General features: G+C 42.4%; 1 protein-coding gene across 9 annotated transcripts in view; it reads right to left on the bottom strand.

Annotated features, from left to right (window-relative positions):
* Positions 1-13692, bottom strand: part of LOC100447885 (cytochrome P450 20A1) — a 57266-nt gene that overhangs the window by 27865 nt on the left and 15709 nt on the right. For all 9 annotated transcript variants that reach the window (XM_009238009.4, XM_002812766.5, XM_009238011.4 and 6 more), the window contains one exon: positions 1735-1902. In XM_009238009.4, coding sequence (XP_009236284.1) covers positions 1735-1902 — 168 coding nt within the window. The remainder of the gene's footprint in view (positions 1-1734; positions 1903-13692) is intronic.

Genomic DNA, 13692 nt, shown 5'->3' with positions numbered 1-13692 from the left:
CAAAAATGTAAAGGTCTAGAAATGAAGAAAAGCTGAGGAACTGTTCCAGATTAAAGAGATCTGATATCTAAAAGTACTGAGTGATCATGAATTGGGTCCTGGAATTGGAGGAGAGGAGACTGAGAATCTACAAGATTATTATTGATACAACCAAAGAAACTTGATAACTATGTTGTCACTACATAAGAGAATATCCTTGCTCGTAGGAAACATCAACTGCAATATTTAGAGGAAAACAGGCAAAATGTTCAATTTACTCTCAAATGGTTTGAGGAAAGGGGGAGGAATGGATAGATAGATGGATAGACATAGATAGAAGATGATTGACAAAAGCATGTGGGGCAAAATGTAAACAACTGCTGAACAGGGGTAAAGGATATATGGGAGGGAGGGAGTTCCTTGTATTAACTGTAACTTTTCTGGAAGTTTGAAATTATTTCTATTTTGAGGTTATAAGAAAAGAAAGGAAAGAAAAAAAAAACCAGCATAAAAATATGCAGGATAGATATCAGCAACTGGAAGAAAAATCCTGGAAACAGCGGTGAGATCGCTCTTTTTTTTTTTTTTTTTTTGGGGGATGGACTCTTGCTCTGTAGCCCAGGCTGGAGTGCAGTAGTGCAATCTCGGCTCACTGCAACCTCCACCTCCTGGGTTTGGGCGGTTCTCTGCCTCAGCCTCCCGAGTAGTTGGGATTATAGGCTCCTGCCACCATGCCTGGCAAATTTTTGTATTTTTTAGTAGAGATGGGGTTTCACCATCTTGGCCAGTCTGTTCTTGAACTCCTGACCTCGTGATCCACCTGCCTCGGCCTCCCAAAGTGCTGAGATTACAGGCATGAGCCACCACGCCTGACCGAGATCTTTTTGTTTTTTGAGACAAGAGTCTCACTCCATCACCCAGGACTGAAGTGCAGTGGTGCGGTCTTGGCTCACTATAACCTCTGCCACCCGGGTTCAGGCAATTCTCGTGCCTCAGCCTCCCAAGTAGCTTGAATTACAGGCGCAAGCCACCATGCCTGGCTAGTTTTTTTTATTTTCAGTAGAGACGGGCTTTTGCCATGTTGGCCAGGCTGGTCTCCGACTCCTGACCTCAAGTAATCTGCCTGCCTCAGCCTCCCAAAGTGCTGGGATTACAGGTGTGAGCCACTGCACCCAGCTAAGCCTTGTTCTTGATAGGCAACAATCCGCATTATTAAACTACCCAGTATGATGAAATAATTGTTTTATTATTACTATTTTTTAGAGACAGGGTCTCACTCTTGTCTCCCAGGCTGGAGTGCAGTGCTGCAATCATAGCTCTCTGTAGCCTTGAACTCCTGGGTTCAAGTAATCAATCCCTCCTGCCTCAGCCTCAGTAGCTGGGACAAAAGGCACATGCCACCATGCCTGGCTAATGATGAAAGAATAATTTTATTTATTTATTTATTTATTTATTTGAGACAGAGTCTTACTCTGTCACCGAGGCTGGAGTGCAGTGGCACGATCTTGGCTCACTGTGACCTCCACCTCCCAGGTTCAAGCGATTCTCACGCCTCAGCTTCCCGAGTAGCTGGGATTACAGGCACCCACCACCACACCCGGCTGATTTTTCTATTTTTAGTAGAGACAGGTTTTTACCATGTGGGGCAGGCTGGTCTTGAACTCCTGACTGCAGCCTCCCAAAGTGCTGGGATTACAGGTGTGAGCCGCCGTGCCCAGCCTGAAAGAGTAATTTTAAATTTAGCCCCAGACTTACTGTGCCATGATTCTTCTGGAAGCGAATGACTTCCTGATCATCTTCAAATGTACTACCCATTACCATCTGTGTAACAGACTTCATAGCAAAACCAAGCATATGCTGGCTGAGGGGCACGTGCTGGGTCTCTGGGTAGGAGAGCCATTTATCTAATAATTCTTCTGAAAGCTGAAAGAGAACAGAAAGCACAATGATTACTATTTCTTCTTTCTAAATCTCAGAAAATGTTACTAAGTAGATTCATTGAATAGCAAACAGTTAAACACTGTAACCAAAGTCAACATTCAGGTACAAATCTGTCAGACTAACACTAGCTCCGTCTATAATTGCATCCTCAATGGTTCAGGTTCAGCTTCTGGCAAAGGGCTGATATGTAAAACAAAACAGAACCACTATCACAACAATAAAAACAGAAAATATAAATTAAAAACTCAAAGATAGAAAAACCTTAAACCCAATGGAAATTAAAAGACCATACTCTTGGTATCTAATTAAAAATAATGAAAAGTCTGCCACAGAATGCCTGTGACATAATAATCAATAAACATATGCATATATATAAAAGTCCTAAACATACTTCAGTGACAGAAACCTCTCAGAGTCTGTCATTCCTTCCTTCACCAAATATTTATTAAATACCTATGGAATAAAAACAGAGTCCAGTAAAAAGATTACAAACAAGCTTTAGGCCAGGCACAGTGGTTCATACCTGTAATCCTAGCACTTTGGGAGGCAAAAGTGGGTGGATCACCTGAGGTCAGGAGTTTGAGACCAGCCTGGCCAACATGGTAAAGCCCTATCTCTACTAAAAATACAAAAATTAGCCAGGTGTGGTGGTGCACGCCTGTAATCCCAGCTACTCAGGAGGCTGAATCAGGAGAATAGCTTGAATCTGGGAGACAGGGGCTGCAATGCGCCAAGATCATGACACCGCACTCCAGCCTGGGTGAAAGAGCGAGACTCTGTCTCAAAAACAAACAAACAAACAAACAAAAACATTTGTAGATGTAATTAAATTAAGGATCTCTAATGAGATCATCCTGGATTTGCGATAGAATCAAAATCCCTTATCTTTATATAAAATAAAGGTAGAAGGAAAATTTAAGACATAGATACACACAGAAAGTAAAGAGCTCTGAAAGAAAGACACAGAAAATGAATAACAGAATGTGGGTGCATAACAAATGAATAATTAGTGTACAAAATCAAAGTATAAAGGTGGGAGAGTGAATATGGAGTAAGGCCCTGGCATTGTTGGGTAATTGGTAAAAGTTATCATTAACATTAGATTATAATAAGCCAAGAATGCCTAGGCTTATTATATGTAATCTCTAGGGCAGCGGTTCTCAACCAGGGTGATTTTATCTCCAAAGGACATTCAGAAATGTCTGGAAACATTTTTTGATTGTCACAACTGGGGTGAGGTGCTACTGGCATCTAGAGGTAAAAGCCACAGAAGCTACTAAATATCCTACCATGCACAGGATAGCCCTCTACAATAAATAATCACAGGCCTAAGTTTGAATACTGCCAAAAGTGAAAAGCCCTACTCTAAACAAATATTAAAATAGTTAAAATATATAACTAATAAGCTAACAGAGAAAATGGAATACTCAAAAATATTTTATTATTTCTAAAGAAGGCATGAAAGAGGCCGAGCGCGGTGGCTCACACCTGTAATCCCAGCACTTTGGGAGGCCGAGGCGGGCGGATCACAAGGTCAGGAGATCAAGACCATCCTGGCTAACATGGTGAAACCCCATCTCTACTAAAAATACAAAAAATGAGCTGGGTGTGGTGGCAAGCATCTGTAGTCCCAGCTACTCGGGAAGCTGAGGCAGGAGAATGGCATGAACCCAAGGGGTGGAGCTTGCAGTGAGCAGAGATTGCACCACTGCACTCCAGCCTGGGCGACAGAGCGAGACTCCGTCTAAAAAAAAAAAAAAAAAAAAGAAAAAGGAAAATATTAAAAGTATAAAAGAGGTAGCTCAAATAGAAAACAAATAGCAAATGGTATATAAAGAGTAACATTTAAACCCACATGCATCGGAAATTTCATTAGCTATAAATCAACAGCATATTTCAATTAAAAGATTAAAATAGGCTGGATTAAAAAAATACAACTATATACTAGTCCCAGGAGACATCCTCCAATTATGATGACAGAGAGGTTGAAAGTAAAAAAATGAAAAAAGGTAAAACACTAAACACTAACTGAAAGAAAGCTAGTGGAGTTAATATCAGGAAAAATAAACTTTAAGGCAAGAAAGATTACTAGAGATAAAGAGGGATATTTCATAATGACAAAGTAGTCAGCACCAAGAATATATAATAAGACTAAGTTGGAAAACATTCAATTTCCTAACTTTCAAACATATAAATCAAAAACTGACAGAGGCTGGACACGGTGGCTCATGCCTGTAATCCCAGAGCTTTAGGAGGCTAAAGTGGGAGGACTGTTTGAAGCCAGGAGTTTGAGACAAACCTGGGCAACATAGTGATACCTCAACTCTACAAAAAAAATTAAAAGTTAGCTAGGCATGGGGGTGCACACCTGTACCAGCTACTTGGGAGGATCGCTTGAGTCCAGGTGTTCAAGGCCGCACTGAGCCATTATCACAGTACTGCATTCCAGCCTGGGTGACAGAGCAAGACCTGTCTCTAAAACAAAAACAAAACACCCACGCCCCCCACACAAAAACCTGACAGAGCTCAACAAAACTAAAATAAAAAATACACAAATCCATAATTACAGAGGAAGAAAACTCCTCTCAGCAACTAAAAAGAACAAGCATATAAAAAAGGTCAACAACAATAACAGAGCACACCATTTTATTTACCAAAAACAACCATATGCAGGGACACAGAGCAAGTCTCAAAGACATTTCAAAGTACTGAAATCATTGAAGGTATGTTCTCTGCCATTAGTGTAATTAAGCTAGAAATCAATACAAAACAGATAACTAGAAAAATTCTACCTTTCTGGAATTTAAGCACTATACTTGTATATAACCCTTAAGCTAAAGAAGAAAGCACAACGGAAATTAGAAACTATTTTGAACTAAATGATAATGGAAATATAGCACATCAAAACTTGCATACGGGCCGGGCGCAGTGGCTCACGCCTGTAATTCCAGCATTTTGGGAGGCCGAGGCGGGCAGATCACGAGGTCAGGACATCAAGACCATCCTGGCCAACATGGTGAAACCCATTCTCTACTGAAAATACAAAAATTAGCCGGGCCTGGTGGCAGGCACCTGTAATCCCAGCTACTCAGGAGGCTGAGGCAGGAGAATCGCTTGAATCACGGAGTGGGAGGTTTCAGTGAGCCGAGATTGCGCCATAGCACTCCAGTCTGGCAACAGAGCCAGACTCCGCCTAAAATTAAAAGAAGAAAAAAAAAAAAAAAGGCCAGGTGCAGTGGCTCACGCCTGTAATCCCAGCACTTTGGGAGGCCAAGGTGGGCCAATCACCTGAGGTCAGAAGTTCGAGACCAGCCTGGCCAACGTAGTGAAACCCCGTCTCTACTAAAAATACAAAAATTAGCCGGGCGTGGTGGCAGAAGCCTGTAATCCCAGCTACTAGGGAGGCTGAGGCAGAAGAATTGCTTGAACCCAGGAGGCGGAGGTTGCAGTGAGCCGCACCATTGCACTCCAGCCTGGGGGACAAGAGCAAGACTTCGTCTCAAAAAAAAAAAAAAACAAAAAAAACAACAACTTGCCGGGCACAGTGGCTCACGCCTATAATCCCAGCACTTTGTGAGGTTGAGGCGGGCGGATCACGAGGTCAGGAGATTGAGACCATCCTGGCTAACATGGTGAAACCCCATCTCTACTAAAAATAGCAGGGAGTGGTGGCAGGCACCTATAGTCCTAGCTACTCCCGAGGCTGAGGCAAGAGAATGGCGTGAACCCGGGAGGCGGAGCTTGCAGTGAGCCGAGATCGCGCCAGTGCACTCCAGCCTGGACGACAGAGTAAGACTCCATCTCAAAAAAACCAAAAAACAACAACAAAAAAACTTGTATATGACAGAAATATAGAGGGAAATGTATAGACTTAAATTCATATATTGGGAGGAAAGGCACTGTTTATTAACGATCTAAGCAATCATCTCAAGAAACTAGAAAAAGAATAGCAAGTTAAAACCAATGAAAGCAGAAGGAAGGAAATAAACATAAGAGCATAAACAAAATTAGAAAACAAATATAATATATAGAGAAAAAAGTTGGTTCATGTAAAAAAATTTAACAAAATTCAAAGACACTATTATCAGTTACAAATGTATTGCCCCAACCTACAAATTCATTCTTTCTGCCTCGCTGTTAATAGACTTGCAGGTCTGGCATGGTGGTGTACATCTGTAATCCCAGCACTTTGAGGGGCTGAGGCAGGAGGATCACTTGAGGCCAGGAGTTTGAGACCAGACATGCCAACATAGTGAGACCACCATCTCTAATTTAAAAATAAATAATAAAATAAAATAAAATAATATAAAAATCGACTTGGGTCCTTTACATATTTTTCCTTTGCCACCTGGCATGATGTTAAGCTTTCTCAGTATAAGGTGCTAGAGAGACACTTGTAAGAAGAGTTTTGCTTCTTGGTTCCCCTGCTTGTCACAGAGCAGGCCACTGTGATGTCTGAAGCTTTCCAGTGTCAGGGTCCTGCAGTGCACTGGAAAGCAGTCAACAGCTTCCACCATCAGCCCTCCCCTTGGATGCTTTTGTAAGAGATGTCCTCCAACCCTGCAGCACCTCCTGCAGCATGGAGTGGCCAGCAGCTTGCCCTGCCAACTCCCCAAAAAAAGTTGTGCCTCAGGTGAGACACCTCTCCATGAACAGCTTTCCCCACCACCCTAAAGGACAGCATACTAGAGGATAAATTTCCAACCAGGTCCAAAGGGCAGATTTCCAACAAGTTTTGCTAATATGGCACCATAGCAACCCCTCTGCCATTCACAGCAGCTGTGGCTCCTCCAAGAAGCCTGAATCTGAGTCCTGAGGGAGGAGTCTTCTTAGTGCCCTCTGTCTTGGCCCTGGGGCACTATGTTGCCCAGGCGGGTCTTGAACTCCTGGACTCAGGCAATCCTCCCACCTTGGCCTCCCACAGTGCTGGGATTACAGATGTGAGCCACCATGCTCAGCCTATAATTCTTTATGTAAAACTTTCCCTGTTCAAATAATTATATGCTTTCTCTCTCCCAATGGACCTATACAGATAAAGACCTCTGGAAACACTAATCAAGAAAAAAGAAAAAAAGAATAAGAAAAAAGAGAGAAAGAGAGAGAAAGCACTATGAATCTTAAAGACATTAAATATATAATGGAATGTTTGGCAATAAAGCAGGAAAAGAAACTAAAAATCTTAAAGTTGGAAAAAAGGAAATAAATCATCATTAATCTCAGATACCAGCTGGGCTTGGTAGCCCATGCTAGTAATCCTAGGGCTTTGGGAGGCCAAGGACAGACGATGGCTTGAAGTCAGGAGTTCAAGGCCAGGGTGGGCAACAAAACGAGACCCTCTCTCTACCAAAAAAAAATTTTTTTTAATTAGCTGGCCATAGTGGCACACACCTGTAATCCTTGCTACTTGGGAGGCTGAGGCTGGAGGATCACTTGAGCCCAGGTGTAGGAAGGTGTATTAAGGTATGACTGTGCCACTGCACTCCGGTCTGGGTGACAAAGCGAGACCCTGTCTCTAAAAATTAAAAACAGGCCAGACGCGGCGGTTCACGCCTGTAATCTCAGCATTTTGGGAGGCCGAAGCGGATGGATCACCTGAGGTCAGGAGTTCAAGACTAGCCTGGCCAACATGGTGAAACTCCGTCTCTACTAAAAATATAAAATTAGCCGGGCATTGTGGCACACACCTATACTTTCAGCTACTTAGGAGGCTGAGGCACAAGAACTGCTTGAACCCGTGGGGTGGAGGTTGCGATGAGCAGAAATTGCGCCACTGCACTCCACCCTGGATGACAGAGTGACACTGTCTCAAAAAATAAATAAATAGGCTGGGCACAGTGGCTCACATCTACAATCCCAGCACTTTGGGAGGCCAAGGCAGGTGGATCACCTGAGGTCAGGAGTTCAAGACCAGCCTGACCAACATGGTGAAACCCTGTCTCTACTAAAAATACAAAAATTAGCTGGGCGTGGCGGGTGCCTGTAATTCCAGCTACTCAGGAAGCTGAGGCAGAAGAATCACTTGAACTTGGGAGGTGGAGGTTGCAGTGAGCTGAGATAGTGCCACTGCACTCCAGCCTGGGTGACAGAGTGAGCCTCTGTCTCAAAAAAAAAAAAAAAAAAAGATATGCCTATAATCCCAGCACTTTGGGAGGCTGTGGCGGGCAGATCGCGAGGTCAGGAGTTCGAGACCAGCTTGGCCAACATGGTGAAACCCCGTCTCTACTAAAAATACAAAAATTAGCTGGGTTCAAGAGATTCTTCTGCCTCAGCCTCCCGAGTAGCTGGGACTACAGGCATGTGCCACCACGCCTGGCTAATCCCCATGATCCAATCACCTTCCACCAAGCCCCACCCCGAACACTGGGGATTACAATTCAACGTGAGATTTGCACAGGGACAAATATTCAAACTATATCACTGACTAATGCCTAAATTAAGTACCTGGCTTGTGCTATGGGGTTGACAATATAAACCTAAAGTAAATTTCTCACATAACGACACAGTCTACAAACCAAAACTTAAAAAACCACCTTAATTTGCCTCTGAATGAGTAGGAGGAGAAAACAATGGAATATAGAACAACAGAAAAGATTGAAAGTTTGGAGAACAGAGCCTGTGATAAAAGATTAAGGAAGTCAGAATTACTTAGTTTGAAGCACAGAAGACAAAATAATTAAGGCTTTTAACAATAATATTACTGAAAAGAAAAAGGTGCTTCTATCATGATTGAAAGCAAGGCAAAGAGAAATGGGCAAAATTCCTGGGGATACACAATTAAATACAAAATTATTTCTTACTGACAAATGTTGGGTATTTAAGCAAAATAGGAAGATTCTGACTGCTAAGTGCTTAAATAGAGGCAACATAACTGCCTCCAGGGAGGAAAATGAGAGGTAACAGGAACAGCTATGGCAAACAAAAAGCAGGCAGCCTGAGAGCTTCAAAGAACATGACGTATGATAACCAACACAGAACCTTGAGATACAAAACAGGAATGGTAACAATGAGAGAATGGGAATTTGGGTGCACAAGCCTCCTGATAGCCCTGAGAATACTGGCTGTAAGTTACAGATGAAAGCTGGAAAAGATAGAAACTAATCAGCAGCAACTATAGGCAAAGGAAGGTCTTGTTCAGTTTGTTTTTAGAAGCAGAAGTGTGCAGAGTAGAACCAATGTATTAATTAATGCTTATAGTGGACTGAGAAAGTCAGTCTCAAGTCTTAAATGGAAAGTGTGAGTTTCAGGTAGAACTTCCATATGGGAAAAATGGCATTCAACATTTACTAACTATATATTTTTTTTAAACATAGGGTCCTGCTATGTTGCCCAGGCAGGAGTGCAGTGGCTATTCACAAGCACAATTATCACTCACAATACCCTTGAACTCCTGGACTGATGCGATCCTTCCTCCTGAGTAGTTGGGAATAGAGGCATGTGCCACTATGCCCAGCTTCTAAATGTAATTTTTAAAAGTGGATACTGTAAAGGCCTGAGGCACAGTGGCTCACACCTGTAATCCTAGTGCTTCGGGAGCCCGAGGCAGGAGGATCACTTGAGACCAGGATTTTAAGAGTAGCATAGGAAATATAGTGTGACCGCATCTCTACATAAAAATACAAAAATTAGCTGGGCATGGTGGCATGTGCCTGTGGTCCTAGCTACTCAGGAGGCTGAGGCATGATCCCTTCAGCCCAGGAATTCGATGCTCCAGTGAGCTATAATTGTGCCACTGCACTTGAGCCTGGGCAACAGTGCAAGACCTTGACTGAAAAAAATAAAAAAAGATACCTGATTTACCCTAATGTGATTATTACACATTATATGTCTGTATCAAAATATCTCATGTACCCCATAAATATATACACCTACTAAGTAACCACAGTTTTTTTTTTTTTTTTTTGAGATGGAGTCATGCACTGTTGCCTGGGCTGGTGTGCAGTGGAGCAATCTCATCTTGCTGCAACCTCCGCCTCCTGGGTTCAAGCAATTCTCCTGCCTCAGCCTCCTGAGTAGCTGGGATTACAGGCGCCTGCCACCACGCCTGGCTAATTTTTTGTATTTTTAGTAGAGACAGAGTTTCACTTTGTTGGCCAGGCTGGTCTTGAACTCCCGACCTTGTGATCCACCTGCGTCGGCCTCCCAAAGTGCTGGGATTACAGGCATGAGCCACTGCAACCGGTAAAAAAAAATTTTTTTAATGGATACTTTTAAAGTTAATAAGGCATACTCTTAAGAGAACTACCAGATATTTAAATACAAAAATGCTTACAGTGTGTAGTCAGAACATTTTCAGGAAGAATGAACAAAGTTATAGAAGAGGGAAAGGAAAATAAACCCAAACTACCAAATGGATTTTTTTTTTTTTTTTTTTTTTTTTTGAGACAGGGTCTCACAGTCGCCTAGGCTGGAGTGCAGTGGCGCAATCTTGGCTCACTGCAACCTCTGCCTCCCAGGCTCAAGTAATCCTCCCGCCTCAGACTCTTGATTAGCTGGGACCACAGGCATACGCCACCATGCTCAGCTAATTTTTCTTTTTTTTTTTTTTTTTGTAGAGACAGGGTCTCATCACGGGGGAGCCGAAGTGGGTGGACTGCTTGAGCCCAGGAGTTTGAGACCAGCCTGGGCGACATGGTGAGACCCCATCTCTATGTGAAAATTTTTAAAAATAATAAAAAACAAAAAAAATCTTAATTTTATGTAAATATATCTAGTTGTTATGGAAGTTTAGAGACAGTACATGGAGGGAAGCATATTTAACTAAACTGGAGGTTGGAGTAGAAGTTAGCCAGGCAAGGCTGGGAAAAATGTTTCAGAGGGGAGAACAGACAGACCTAAGGAAGTAAGACAGGAGTCAAAGAATTTAGGAACATTAAGTTATCAGTATTCATTCACTGATGTAATAAATATTGACTGAGGGCCTGCTCTATAATAAGAGCAAAGTATACAGCAGTAATCAAAATAAAATAGTCCCTACCTTCATGGAGCACACACTTAAGTGAGGGAGACAGACACTCAAAGGATTACAAAAAATAGAATTACTGGTGGGTGTGGTGGCTCACGCCTGTAATCCCAGCACTTTGGGAGGCCAAGGTGAGCGGATCACCTGAGGCTAGGAGTTTGAGACCAAACTGGCTAACATGGCGAAACCCTGCCTCTACTAAAAACACAAAAATTATCAGGCGTTGTGGCATACACCTGTAATCCCAGCTACTCGGAAGGTTGAGGAAGGAGAATTGCTTGAAACCAGAAGGCAGAGGTTGCAGTATGCCAAGATTGCACCACTGCACTCCAGCCTGGCAGACAGAGCAAGACTCCATCTCAAAAAGAAAATAAAAATAAAAATAAATAAATAAACAAAACAGAATTATAAACTGGGAAAAGTGTTGAAAGGAAAGGCACGGGGTGTTATGGTAGCATCTAAAAGGGGAAACTGGCCGGGTGCAGTGGCTCATGCTTGCAGTCCCAGCACTTTGGGAGACAAAGGTGGGAGGAACACTTGAGGCCACGAGTTCAAGACCAGCCTAGGAAACATAATGAGACACACATCTTTACAAAAAATTTTAAAAACAACTAGCCAGGCACGGTGGCACATGCCTGTAATCTCAGCTACTCACGAGGCTGAGGTGGGAGGATCCCGTGGGCCCAGGAATTTGAGGTTACAATAAGCTATGATCAGGTCATTGCACTACAGCCTAGGCAACACAGCAAGACTCTGTCTTAAAAAATTAAAACAAAATAAATAAAAGGGGACCTATCTAGCAATGTGGGATGATCAGAGATAGCGTCCCTGAGGAAGTGACATTTAAACTAGGAGCTGAAAAATGAACACACATTAGCTAGGTGTGTGGATGACTGGAGGTGCATTCCATGCGATGGGAATAGCATAGACAGGCCCTGAGAGAGGAGGGAACAGGGTACATCTGTAGACTTAAAAGAAAACAAGTGTGGCTAGACTATAAGCCAAATGAGAATGAGGGAAACCAGGCTGGAAAAGTAGCCAGGCTAAATCATAAAAAGTCCTGAAGACTACATTAAAAATTTGGAGTTTGTCCCAAGAACAAAGGAGTTTTCAAACTAGAGTCCATATAGATACCAAATGGTCTGTTCATGGAATCCAGTGCTGTCCATGAACTTGGATCAGGGGAAAAAACAATCTTTCTTTTTAACTAACCTCTGAATAAAACTTAGCATTTCCTTCAATTGTGAGTATAGGCTCTGACTTTTTAAACCAATACAAATCTCAAAATATGTTCCCATTATAAATATTGGAAAAATCTCATAATAATAATTTTGGCCCTTGCATCACTACTTTAAAATCATGGAAGTTTCTGGAAGGATCATTAGATCTTGCTATTTAATACATTAACAAAGAGGTAAATATAATATCACAAGATTTTTTTAAAAAGTATTAATATTTTGTAACTATATTGGTTTGCTTTAGCTATGCATTTAAAAATGTTATTCTCAGAAGGAGTTGAAGGTTTCATCAGACTGCCAAGAGGTACCTGTCAACTGCAAAGCATGGGAAAATACATGGGAAGGAAAGGGGAAAGAGAAATAAGCAATCCAGGTAAGATTATGGAAATCTAAACCAGGGTGATGGCAATGCTGGTGGGAGAGAAGTAGATCAATTTGAAAGGCATTTAGAAAGTAAAACTGACATTACAGATTCTTTTCAAATGTGATTTTCTTTTCTTTTTTTTTTTTTGTTTTTTGGAGACGGAGTCTCACTCTGTTACCCAGGCTGGAGTGCAGTGGTGCAATCTTGGCTCACTGCAACCTCCGCCTCTCAGGTTCAAGTGATTCTCATGCCTTAACATCCTAAGTAGCTGGGACTACAGACGCGTGCCACCACGCCCGGCTAATTTTTCTGTATTTTTAGTAGAGATGGACTTTTACCATGTTGGCCAGGCTGGTCTGGAACTCCTGCCCTCAAACGATCCACCCGCCTCAGCCTCTCAAAATGCTGAGATTACAGGTGTGAGCCACTACACCCAGATCAAATGTGATTTTCAAAGAATACTAAGTGCTATAAAAATGCTTACAATACAATGGTAAATAAAAAACACAAAGACTATCCACGCAGTATAATCTGATTACATTAAAATTCTATTGTGCACACAAAACACTGGAATGATAACAAATTTTTTTTTTTTTTTTTTTTGAGACGAGTCTAGCTCTGTCGCCCAGACTGGAGTGCAGTGAGTGTCATGATCTTGGCTCACTGCAACCTTCGTCTCCTTGGTTCAAGTGATGCTTCTGCCTCAGCTTCCCGAGTAGCTAGGACTATAGGCATGTGCCACCACATGCAGCTAATTTTTGTATTTTTAGTAAAGATAGGGTTTCACCATATTGGGCAGGCCAGTCTCAAACTCCTGACCTCAAGTTAAGGCAGAAATTTAAAAATAAATATGCATTCATTCACTCTAAGTAACAGGCAAGGCAAGGGTTAAAAAGAAAAGAACAAGGCCGGGCGTGGTGGCTCATGCCTGTAATCCCAGCACTTTGGGAGGCTGAGGTGGTGGATCACAAGGTCAGGAGTTTAAGACCAGCCTGGCCAAGATGGTGAAACCCCATCTCTACTAAAAATACAAAAAATTAGCTGGGCATGGTGGCAGGCACCTGTAATCCCAGCTACTCGGGAGGCTGAGGCAGAGAACTGCTTGAACCCAGGAGGCGGAGGTTGCAGTGAGCCGAGATCACACCACTGCATTCCAGCCTGGGCAACAGAGTGAGATTCTGTACCAAAAAAAAAGAAAAGAAAAGAAAAAG

This window comes from Pongo abelii, chromosome 11, assembly GCF_028885655.2.
Source record: "Pongo abelii isolate AG06213 chromosome 11, NHGRI_mPonAbe1-v2.0_pri, whole genome shotgun sequence".
Lineage (NCBI taxonomy): Eukaryota > Metazoa > Chordata > Mammalia > Primates > Hominidae > Pongo > Pongo abelii.
This window is presented reverse-complemented; position numbering and strand designations above follow the sequence as displayed.